This window comes from Onychomys torridus, chromosome 4 (assembly GCF_903995425.1).
Source record: "Onychomys torridus chromosome 4, mOncTor1.1, whole genome shotgun sequence".
NCBI classification, from domain to species: Eukaryota; Metazoa; Chordata; class Mammalia; order Rodentia; family Cricetidae; genus Onychomys; species Onychomys torridus.
Genome location: NC_050446.1, coordinates 105,655,961 through 105,668,894, shown reverse-complemented (window position 1 = coordinate 105,668,894; position 12,934 = coordinate 105,655,961). Strand labels below are relative to the sequence as shown.

Below are 12,934 nucleotides of genomic sequence, written 5' to 3'. Positions count from 1 at the left end.
CACATAGGCAAAACAACCATACATATAAAAATTTTAATTAAATTAACAAATAATTAGTCAGTAGCTTCAGGAACATAAAGATGGACATATATGTGTCTTCCCAAACCTAAATCCAGAAATGACTAATAAAAGCTTAAGTTTACTAACATTCTCCCCTAAACACACACACACACACACACACACACACACACACACACACACACACACACACACCCCTAGTCAGTGTCTGTTCTGAACCATCAAAAGGAACACTAATATAGCTGGAAGCAGCTGTGAAGGTGGGAAAGCACACAGGGGCGCTCTCCTCAAGCAAGAGGCTGCCAGAATGACACAGGAGCAAGTTTCAGCAGCAATGTTGATATGGTCAGGAAATAGATTTGGAGAAACTTGACAGGCTACCACCAATTCCTCTCTACCAAGAGTACTTCTCACCACCACAAAGGCAAACAATCTCTTCCCTGAGTACATGGACCAGAGACACAGAGTCAGAATAGCATCCAATTCGGTGCTGCCACCCAAAGAAGGACAGCCTCCACACCTGCCATACGTCCATTCCATCTCCCCACTACACTCCACTACAGGCACTGACAGATCAATACCAAGGATGAATCACCGAAAGAGAACAAGGGTCACAAGAGTATCTGAGGAAAGCATGCAACAATAATAAATAGTAAATGTCTTCAGACACATGGCATCTATGAAAAACTAGAAACTAAAAACTACCAAAACTACAATTAATGCATGACTTTAAAAAGTAAAAAGAACCAGATACTTATAAGTTTGTGTAAAACTAATGAACAGGAGTTGGAGAGATGGCCCAGTGGAAAAGAATGAATGTTCTCTTGCAAAGGACCAGAGTTCAGTTCCCAGCACTCACATCAGGTAGCTCACAACTGCATGTAACTATACAGCTCCAAAAGATTCAATATTCTTCTGGCCTCCTCTGGCATCTACACTCACTTGCACATATTGACACACAAACATGCATACACATAATTTTAAAAGAAAATAAATCTTTAAAAAAACAAAACAAAAAAACAGATGAATAGTTTGTTCCTAATCATGGAGTGGGAAAAATGTTTTCAACACTCACTCTAGGAAAAAAAAAAGCATAAACTTATCTACAAAACTCAAAAACACGCTGAGGGAAAGAAGGCTTGCAGAAAAAACTACATGCTCTAGGGAATACAAACTAACCACTTCTGCAGCTAGGAGGGAAAGCCGACTGTGTGAGCACACTGGGGAAGAGAAGAAAGACTTCCTAGGTACAGGTCAGTGATGACCAAATCTTAAACTGTATGGCAAGGGAAATGTAAGAGTCATAGAGCTACAGTCTACGTCAAACAATACATTTAACAGTTAAGATGGAAACGCAGACACACAAAGCAGAAAACAAAACTAAGAAATCCTCCCAGAACGCCTCTCAAGTTAAAAAAAAGGGGGGGGGGGGCAGGTGGTAGTAGCACATGTCTTTGATCCCAGCATTCAGGAGGTAGAGCCAGGTGGATCTCTGTGAGTTCGAGGCCAGCCTGGTCTACAGAGTGAGATGCAGGACAGGCACCAAAACTACACACAGAAACCCTGTCTCGGGGGGGAGAAAAAAAAAAAAGTTGGAAATAGAGGTAGAACCAAAAGCCTTATCTCCCACAAGTTCTAGAAATTTCTTGGGACAGAGTGGAAACACTTAAGAAGACTTTTTTAAAAATCCTATTGAAGCCAGGTATGGTGTGATACACATTTAGTCCCAGCACAGGCAGATCTCTCTGAGTTCCAAGCCACCTAGTGCTCCACAGTGAGACCTTGTCTCAAAAAATAAAAAGAAAAGGAGCCAGGTGGTGGTGGTGCACGCCTTTAATCCCAGCATTTGGGAGGCAGAGGCAGGTGGATTTCTTTGTGAGTTCGAGGCCACCAGTTCCAGTAGAGCCAAGGCTGATAGTGAGAAACTCTGTCTTGAAAATCAAAAATAAAATAAGAGAATCTTACTGAGCCGGGCAGTGGTGGCACACGCCTTTAATCCCAGCACTCAGATCTCTGTGAGTTCGAGGCCAGCCTGGGCTACATAGTAAGTTTCAGGAACGGTTTCAAAGCTACAGAGAGAAACCCTGTCTCAAAAAAGCAAAAACAAAAAAAAAGAAAGAAAAAAAAATCTTACTGAAATTTCAGAAAACCCTAAGAACCAAAGTTTCTAGGAATAGACACAAATTACACAAAGGTAAGCAGTGCTCTTCATCAGCAACATGAGTGTTAGAAGACAAAGGTACACAGGCTTCAAAGAAAGAAGGAAAATGGTTTAGAAGTGTTATCTAGTCGACCAGCTTTCAAGCAGAATCCAAAAGAAACTTCACACACAAGGACTGCCACTCAAAGAGTCTGTGAATCATGTAGATGCACAGCAGCATAATTTTACATTTCCAAGAGCTGTAAGAAAGATTTTTATCCATAAGCTATAAGCAGTGGAATAAATGCATGCTGACTTTAAGATCTAAAATACTTACACAATTTCAACAAATGACATCAAAGGAGGAAAGGAGTAGGAAGTGAACGCAGCATGTCTGTATTGTAGGGAAAGGAAAGAGGACAAGACTGAGCAGTTGGAGACAAGAACAGAAAAGGGATGCTTTTAAAAAAAACAAAACATGTAGTGGTAGTACATAGCTGTAATCCTAGTACTCAGGAGGCAAAGGCAGGGGGATCATTGCAAGTTCAAGACCAGCATGGTTACGTCAAGTTCCAGGCCAGCTACCACTTCACAATGAGACCCCCATGTCAAACATAAATAAAAGCAGCCCTGGAAGAGAAAAGGAACACAGGATTTTTAAAATAACTAGATACAGGCAATAAGTCTACTATTTGGGAGTGGGGATAGCCCAGGGATCCAACCCAGGGCCTCACATACTGTGATGTACACACCCCACCCCTTAGATACATCCCCAGCCCTAAAAGATTTTGCAGGTTTTCACCAGAGAGAAACTGCTTAAGTAATATGCTAACTAACATTAATGATTTAAACATACAATGGATATGAGTCAAAACATCACATAGGTCTCTGTAAACAGGAATAAAGAATAATTTTACACACAGCTAAAAGCAAATTTTAAGCTGGGTAGGGTGGCACAAGCATCTAATTTTAGTGCTCAAGAGGCTGAAGCTGGAGGATGACTACTGTAGTGTAGGACTTTTCTTTCTTGTCCGCCAGTTCCCAAATAACCAACTCAGATACTTAACTATAAATGTTCGGCTTAAACCAAAAAATGACTATTAATCTCAAAATATTTTACACTAGTATGGATTTTGATTTACTGATACAAATTTAAAGTTATTTTTACTATAGTACGTATGTGTTTCTACTCTTGTAGAACTGTGCTTTATGCAACTCAATTAAAAATGTAATGTATAACTAAGAAATGCTGATTAACAGTCATCTATTATAGTCAAACTTATAGTCACGTTAGGAATGTTTTCGAGGTCATACACAGATATATTTAGATAGATAGACAGACAGACAGACAGACAGACAGACAGACGGTCTTCAAATACTTCAAAGACCTACAGAATATAGCATTTAATATGTTTAATAACCTAAAGCCTTTCATGACAGTGAGACACATTTGCTCCTGATGGCACCAATCTACTTCAAAGAAAAGGATAAGCATCAAAGAAACTGAGTTTACTTTCTTAATAGAAAAGCTAAAAAACTGCCCTTGCCTCAACTGCTGACAGTATACTGTCCAAACTGGACCAGCAGGATGCAAAAAAGGTGACTGCCAAACTTTGTCAAGACAAGGCAGGACAGTCCTTCAAAATTCACTGCTTCTCAGAAATGTCTGTCAGATATACTAGGCCTGTTGGCAAAAGATGGGTAACCCAATGTTACGGAAGAACCCAGGGTGATAATCCAGGCAGTCTGATGTCCCTGTTGTTAGTAACATTTCATCTTTCTGGGGTCTTTGACAGAGTTGAATTGAAGACTAGATAGTCATAGTTAAGTTCCCTTAGTTATAATAAAAGGTAAACTAGACATAAAACTTTAGAGTCATAAAAATAAGGTATTTTCTCTAAATTTGCCAAATACAAATGGACTGAATATTGTAACTGTAATTCTTACTTAATAACTGCTTTGTTATATATAGTTTTACTATGTTAAGGTTTAAAACCTTCCTTTTTTATTAGACAAAAGGGGAGAAATGCTGTGGAATAATCCTTCTGTATACTGTGAATATATATTACTCTCATTTGTTAATAAAGAACTGATTGGCTGGTAGCCAGACAGGAAGTACAGGCAGCCAAACTGAGAATGCTGGGAGAAAGAAGGGTGTGAAGTCAGTGGAGTCGCCAAGAGATGCAGAAGGAGCAAGACATGCTGAAGGACAGGTAAAGCCACAAGCCATGTGGCAATACATAGATTAATAGAAATGGCTTAATTTAAGTTGTTAGAACTACTTAGTAATAAGCCTGAGCTATCAACAAGCATTTGTAATTAATATTAAGCCTCTGTGTTGGTTATTTGGGAACTGAGAGGAGGAACAGAAACTTCTACCTATAGACTACAAGTTCAAGGACAGCCTGGGCTACATAGTGTAAGCCTATGTCATCAAATAAAAACGTATGTATATAATGTCATGTACAACTTCAAATGCTAGAAAAATAAAGCAAACTAGACCTAGAATAGGCAGAAGCAAGCCAGGCATAGTAATTCATGTCTGCAGTCACAGCACTCAGGAAGATGAACAGGAGTATTGCCACAATGTCCAGGCCAGTGACAGCTACAAAGCGTAAGTGTCAGAAATACAAAAACAAAAACAAAAACCAAGAGCTGGAAAGATGACTCAATGGTTGGAGCACCTGTTGTACAAGAGGAGAATCTGAATTAGTATCCCAGCCCTCAGGTAAAAAGCTGGTTGTTGCTGCATGAATGTCTGTCTATTCCCCCATCACTGTGGAGGGTGGAAACAGGAAGATACTGTGGCTTGCTGGCCTCCAGCCTAGGTCCAAGTTCAGTGAGAGACTCTGTTTCAAAAGAAAAAAGCAGGGAGTGTAGAACAAGACACCTAGTATCTTCCTCTGGTCTCCATACTTGTATAGGTGCGTGTGCATGCACACACACGGGCGCGCGCGCACACACACACACACACCAAAAGGAAGATATAAATGAAAACAGAAAAAAATATCCTGCATAAAGCTATAGTATTGCTGATCAATAAACAAAATGAAGTCTTGAAAAAGCCTTTAAAACAGAAAAAAAGGCTTCTGAGTACATGCATTTTGTAAGCCTACTAGCCCACTGCCCATTCTTGAGACTGTCTTCTCTTTCTTAAACTGTCTCTATTTCTACTGACTTAAAATAATAATAATAATAATAATAATAATAATAATAATTAATAATTTTTAAAAAAAACAGTACTCAAGAGGCAGAGGCAGGCAGATCTCTGAGTTTGAGACCAGTTTGGGTTACAGAGCAAGTTCCAGGACAACCAGAGCTACACAAAGAAACCCTGTCTTAAAAAAGCAAACAAACAAAGCAAGCAAGGAAGGAATAACTGGGCTGGGAATATAGAGCTCAGTGGTAGAGTGCTTGCCTAAAATGCATGAGATTCTAAGTTCAATTTATAGCATAGGGGTGAGGGTGCGATATTCTAGTAACTATTAGCTTCACATGTATGACTGGGTATGTACATAGGAGCCAGGAATCAACACTGAGTATCTACCGCACTCATTTCTCCACCTTACTGTATGAGTCTCTCACTAAACCTAGAACTCAAACATTCGGGTATACTGGCAGGCCCCAGAGATCCTCTTGTCTCCACCTCTTTAACCTTAGGCCTACATCATGCTTTTAAGTGCGTGCCAGGGATACAAATCAGTTCCCCATCTCCGTACAAGCACCTTGCAACTGAGCTATCCCCAGTCCTTAACTTTTCTCTATAAATTAATTTACAAAGTGAAAGATGAAAAAGTTCATATGGAGAGACTTTAAAATTAAGTATCTTTGTAACCAACGTTTAAAAGGAACACTAAGATTAGCTAGTAAGGGAAAAACCCATAAAAAGTTAGCTCAAAGGACAAAAGCTGACTCCATGGGTAAAGTGCTTACTGTAAAAACATGTCCCCAGCACGCATGTAAGGAGCTGAGCACCTCAGCTCCCATCTACAAATCCAGCATTCCTAAAGATAAGTGGGAGGTGGAGACAGGAGAATCCTCAAAAATTCATGGGACAGCTAGCAAACAAAGGGAACCTGTCTCAACCAAAATGGAAGACCAGCACCACACCCTCAAGATTGTCTTCTGACCTCCACCCCATGTCACAGTCCACACATGCCTGCACGCATGTGCATATGCACACACACAAATCATATATACACAAAAGATTTTTGGGGTTTTTTTGTTGTTTTTTTTTTTTTTTTGAGACAGAGTTTCTCTGTGTAGCTTTGGAGCCTGTCCTACAACTCACTCTGTAGACCAGGCAGGCCTTGAACTCATTAGAGCTCTGCCTGCCTCTGCCTCCTGAGTGTTGGGATTAAAGGTGTGTACTACCACTGCCAGGCCACAAAAGATTTTTAAATAGTTCATAATGAGGAAGGGAAAAAAAACCATGAAAATCAAAAGCCCTGAAACTCACTGGGGGGAGGGGAGGAAAGGAAGCCCTTTTGGTTCCAAACAAACCTAGGGATACTTAAAACATGCCAGCTCCACTCGACCAACACCAATGTTCCCCAAAAGCCAAGCGAACTTTTTTTCCTCTTTTCTAAATTAATATCCACAAGCTACAAAAAAAGTTATGTTTTCTAGACATTAATGAAACTTAAGGATATTCCATGATTGGCAAAGAGTCCAAAAATCACCAAGTTCCAATAAGCTCCCTCATGTGCTACATCATACATGGAGCCACCTTCAAAAAGCTTTCCCTCCACAATACTAAGGGGGACTCTGGCCCCAGTGTTCCCACACTTCCCAAACACCTGTACATTTTACCGTGTGTATATTGCCAAAATGATGTTTTACTGTACGTCATTATACCTCAAACAATGTAGTTTCATTAAGCCTATTTTCCACCTGGAAACTGAAAGGAGGAAGGTAGTAGCTCAGTGAATGAAGACTTAATGCTCTGAAAGCACAACTCTCTCGATTCCACATTTAAAAGAAAATCTCAGCATAGCCATACATGCATGCAACCTCAATGTGAGTCCCCAGAATTTACTGCCTACTCATCCTTGCTGATAGGGTAAGCTTCCTGTGGGTAAGAGACCCTGACTCAAGCAACCACACAGCAACAGAAGACATCTTAAGTCCTGCTCAGGACCATGTGTCCATTTTGTGCACATGCACCCAAATTCTCACTTGCGTGCGCACGCTCACTCTCTCTCTCTCTCTCCCTCTCTCCCTCCCTCCCACCCACAAAAACCCCTACCTCACTGATAATGAGACCTAAATAAAATATCGAAGGCATGGTGTCTAACAACCACCTAGAACCAACTCCTCTAACTTCCACATATACATGACAGCACATGTGCCCAAACACATACAACACTGTTATTCTTCCAGATTTATTTTATTATTTCATGTTTATGAATGTTCTGCTCGAATGTGTACAGGTGAGCTTCATGTGTGCCTAGTGCCCTGAGAGTCCCAAAGAAGGCAGAATCTCTGGGGTTGGAATTACAGACAGTTGTGAACCACCATGTGGGTGCTGGGAATCTAACCCAGACCCTCTGCAAAAGCAACAAATGCTCTCGACTGCTGAGCCAACTCTCCAGCCCAAATTAAATGTAATTGTAAAAATTCTTTACATTTCTTACACAGCCCCTCATCTAGGATGAAACCAGTCTGGAAACCACACTGTTCAGGCAACACATGGGCTACAACATTACTATAAACCAGGACAAGAAGTTACAAAACAAACTAGCTCCTTCTAGTTTCAACTGCCTTTACACAGTTATAAAGTAATATACAGCCGGGCATGGTGGCACATGCCTTTAATCCCAGCACTCAGGAGGCAGAGGTTCCAGGACAACCAGGGCTATGTAGAGAGACCCTGTCTTTTACAAAAAAAAAAAAAAAAAAAAGTATTAAAGACAATAAAACAAAGGTTTCTAACTTCTAATGGCTTTTCCAATAGAAATAAAGAATCATTTAGTTGTCAGTGAACTCTCTCAGAGCTAGGACTAAAGTACACTCTTGGAAAGGTTCTGGAGCCAAAAAGCTGCATTCTCCATGTAGCAGGGTATCCCTGGGTACTACAGAAGATCAAATGGATATAACCCTATTTGAATCCTGGAGTGGTGGTCTTGCTTGTAATCTTAGCACTCAGGAAGCTGAGGTGGGAGAATCACGAGTTCAAGGCTAGCCTGAGCTACACCTGAGACCATATCTCCAACAATAACCAAAAAATTGTTTCTTCAGCAAGCTCATTATCTGAAACACAGTTTTTCATGATTTATCTGACAATCAGAGAAAGAAAAGGAATATGGTCAATATCAGACACCATATTAAAAAAATAAATAAGTCAGAGGCTGTTGGGATAGCTCAGTAGGTAAGAAACCTGCTTCCAAACCTGACCCAGTTCAATCTCCAGGATTCACCAAGTAGGAGAAAACCAATTCCCACAGGTTGTCCTCTGAATTCCCCATATGTGCCCTCACATGCACACATACAAATACCAACACACCAAAATAAATAAGTAAATAAATATAAAAATAAGTAAATAAATGCCTGTGGTTTGTTTAAACTTGGGGGCGGGGAGGCTGTAGCTCAGTGTGCAGAGTGCTTGCCTAACATGCAGAAAGCCTTGGGTTCAATCCCCAGCACCAGATAAAGCATACATAACGACAAAAACCTGTAATCCCAGCCTTCAGGAGGTAGAGGGTCAAGGCCTTACAGCTAAGGATCAGCCTGGGAAACAAGAAACATGGTCCCCCAAATAAATAAACACAACGCTTGTCTGCCTAGTGCCTTCAAAAAATTTCTGAGACGACTTGAATATAGCATACACAGCCCAATGTTTTTCAGAATTGCCTTTGAATTGTTTTGTCTTTTCAAGACAGTGTTCCTCTCTGTAACCCTCATTGTCCTGGCACTCACTCTGTAGACCAGGCTAGCCTTCGAACTCAGGGAATCACCTGACTCTATCTACCAAGTGCTGTCGACTAAAAGCATAGGCCACCACACCCGGCTAAGGCAGCTTCTTCAACACCTCTTCAGATGCTTTTTGTTTTCAGACAGGGTTTCTCTGTGTAGCTGTCCTGGAACTGATTCTGTAGACCAGACTGGCCTTAAACTCAGAGATCCGTCTACCTCCTCCTCTGCCTCTCCTCTGCCTCCACAGTGCTAGGGTCAAAGGTATTAACCACCGCCTTTCCAATTCTTATTCCAGCCACTGAAATGGGCCCTGAAATCTGTTCTCTCTACATCATTCATATAGGAGAATGCGCAAGTACAAAGTAAAGTGTGTGCATGGGTGTAGCTTCTAGGGTGCCTTCTATACTTTTTGAGACAGTGACTCTCATTGGCCTGAAACTTTGCCAAGTAGGCTAGGCTTAACTAGCCAATGAACTTCTAAGAAACTGCATACATTGCCATCACTGTATAACAGGCACATGCCACTGCACCCAGCTTTTGACCTGAGTTCTGATGTTTTCAACTTGGGTCCTCATACTTCTGAAGCAAGCAATTTATGGACCAAGCCATCTCCCCAGCCCTGTAGGTTATTTTTAAGTTCAGTACTTGGTAGTCACAATTTTTTCCCTCAAGACAGCCTTGAACACAAAAGAATATGTTTGTGTTTGCACTAAAGCAATGGAAAACAACAACAACAAAAATAGTGAGGTAAACAATTCAGTAAAATAGAGCAGAAGCATAAAGGCTAAAATTCCTAAACTGCATTTATATTCCACCAGAGTAACCACTTGTCACTGGGCACCTTTTCTCTGATCAGTGAAACAGACTACCACCACATACCACACAGGTGCTCTGAAGGCTGAACTGTGCTGGACCCACACAACTGATTCTAAATGATATTCCAAATACTGTGACGAGTGGCCACAAACAACCATCTATAAATGTTAAACCTCTAAAACTGACACTCATGTCAAATAATGTAATACAAGCCCACAAAAGAATTAATGTTTTTGTGTTTCTTAAAAATCAGGTGCTTGGCACATGCCTTTAATCCCAGCACTCGGGAGGCAGAGCCAGGTGGATCTCTGTGAATTCCAGGCCAGCCTGGTCTACACATGGAGACCCAGGAAAGGTGCAAAACTACACAGAGAAACCCTGTCTCTAAATAAATAAATAAATCAGGTGCTTGGTGCACAGGCCTGTAATCACAGCATTTGGGAGGTAGACAAGGGGATCAGGAGTTCAAGGCCATCCTGGACTACATCAAAACTCTGGTGCTTAGACCGGGGATATTATATATAGGCCAATGACAGAACATGTATCAACAGCATATACAAAGTCCTGTTCTCAAACCCACTATTGCAAGAAAGAAAATGAAAGTCTAAGAGAAGCATGGTAGTGGAGCATCTGTAACCCCAGCACTAAGGTGGCTGAAGCAGAAAGATTGTCCTGAGTATGAGGCCAATTTGGCTATACAGCAACTTCCTGTCTTAAATAAAAGACAAGCAGGGGCTGCAGAGATGGCTCAGCAGGTAAGAGGACTGGCTGCTCTTCCAGAGGACCAGAGTTCAATTCCCAGCACCCACATGGCAGCTCACAACTGTCTGCAATCCTGCTCCAAGTGATGTGACACCCTCACACAGACATGCAAGCAGAACACCGATGCACATAAAAATAAATAAATAAATAAATAATAACAATAAAAACCAGGTACATCAGGGTCAGTGAGATGGCTCGGTGGGTGACTGCCCTCCATCCCCAGGACTAGGGAAAGTTGTCCTCTGATACACACTACACACACACACACACACACACACACACACGACAAAATAAAAAAAATTCAAATCATGTAAATGTCTTTACAACAGAAAGTTTGAAAAGTTGCTTTCCTTTTTTCTTTCTTTCTTTCTTTTTAATCTTTTTTTTTTTTTAAAGACATGGTCTTAAACTTTAGATCCCTCTGCCTTCACCTCCCAAGCAGCCAATATTATCAAATCTCTTGTGAGAATGAATATATATATATATATATATATATATATATATATATATATATATATATATATATATCGAAAATTCCCCAAACTTTCCATGACAAAACAGAGCTCCATCCACTCACTCAAACCACCGATAAAAGCAACGGGGCAGGCGGGCTGGGCAGACTATCCAACACAGACCTCACAGGCCACTTTCCGTTAACTCTCACAGCCTGCCTTAGTCATATAGTAATCTGACAACCAAGTCTTAACCACATACAAAGCACAGCTAGCTGTGCTGTAAAGTTCCTATTACGGTATCGGACAATCGACACTTGAAGCAGTAGTAATGGCTGCTGGACAACAGTCTTGAAGGCCTTGAAGGGGAGAAAGTACACAAGGCAAAACAAAACCACACATTGGTAAAGTGAAAAGCCGATTCTCTGGAAAGAGTAACTCCCTAGGCAACACTAGCAAGTCGACCCCCCCTCCAAAGAACGGGCCTTCATGCACAGAATGCTACAGCTGAAACCGGAATTCCCGGAGGAGGAAGGAAAATGGGGGGAACCTCTGGGTGCGAGATGACCTGAATTCTCTCGGGAAGAAAAGCAAGCAGGAGGCGTACCGAGCCGAGTCGAATTTTAGGCCCGTGGCGCTTCCAGGAGGGGACAGTTAACCATTTCCTAGTGAGCTCGGAATCGCCAAATAAAAGGCTTAGTCTGTGAACGCGACTGGGCGGCCGGAGGGTCTGGGAGAGGAGGCGCCTTCTCCGCAAGATCACGGAGACCTTCTCAGGAAAAGAACGCCCCAGGAGGTGGGGAGAGGGGAAGTGGCGGGCACCGCACGCGCGGACGCCGCTCGCGCGCAACAACGACGGCCAGCCGGGGCACTTACGCGGCCGCCTCTTCCGGAGGCCCTCGCCGCGCGGGCGGACGACCGAGACGGTGCCGCTGAGGGAGCCAGGCCGCTCCCGTCTCACGCCCTCCGCCGCCCCGGACCCCGGCGGCGCCGCGCTACTCGCCCGGCGCCTCAGTGGCTCCCGCCTTCGCGCCTCGGCGTCCGCGGACGCCGACCCGCCGGCCGTGGCTGAGGTGGAGGCATCCCTGCCCTGGCGCTCCATAGGCGCGCCGAGCCGGCCCGCTCCCATCCGCAGCAGCCCCCGCTGCCGCCCGAGCCAGCCCCCCAGCGCCGCCTCGCAGTCTTCGCGCAGCCCGCTGAGCGCAGGCGCACGCGGGCTGCCGCCTCTTCCGTTGCGCCAACGTGCAGCGAGCCAATCCGAGCTGAGTGCCGGCGAGTGACAGGGCTGTCGTCCAATCGACTCCCCGTCTCGAGCCGAAGGGCCCGCGCTGCCACCCAATGACAGGCTTTCAGGACAACTAAGTGGAGCAGGTAGGGAGTGATGGCGGCGTGGCCCAGACGATTCGGGCCAGGGGCGCCCCCTCCTGCGCATCCACGAGAAGGGTGGCCGGTCGGCTCCCCTTCCTCCCTAGAACTCTCCCGGGACGTCGCCTAGTCTCTCCTCGCTGCCGAGTGCCCAGTAGAGCCCCCGAAGCCAGTGTTAGCAGAAGGAAGGACTTTGAGCCGAGACTAACCTTAGCTTTTGTCTCTGGGTCTGGGTCTGTAGCTGCAGTAGGGGCCCCACAACCACGCGTACTGTACAGTCTCCGTCTCTTCCTTTGTGTTTGGGCCACTACCCTTCATTCCCGGTACCAGAAGGAATGAAAAGCCTGGGGTTGGTCTCCATGGCAACTGGCGGGAAGAGGGGGGGATTCTTAAATCCTTCGCTTACCTCCTGTCTGAAGGAGGCTGCGTGAACTGTGTGAAGGCCTGGAAGCTGGGTTGGTTCGCG

General features: G+C 43.6%; 1 protein-coding gene across 2 annotated transcripts in view; it reads right to left on the bottom strand.

The window, feature by feature from the left end:
* The window catches only part of Pank2 (pantothenate kinase 2), a 35,796-nt gene extending 23,503 nt beyond the window's left edge, over positions 1–12,293 (bottom strand). For both annotated transcript variants that reach the window (XM_036186102.1, XM_036186100.1), the window contains exon 1: positions 11,980–12,293. In XM_036186102.1, coding sequence (XP_036041995.1) covers positions 11,980–12,232 — 253 coding nt within the window. In that variant the 5' untranslated portion in view covers positions 12,233–12,293. The remainder of the gene's footprint in view (positions 1–11,979) is intronic.
* Positions 12,294–12,934: the final 641 nt, after the last annotated feature.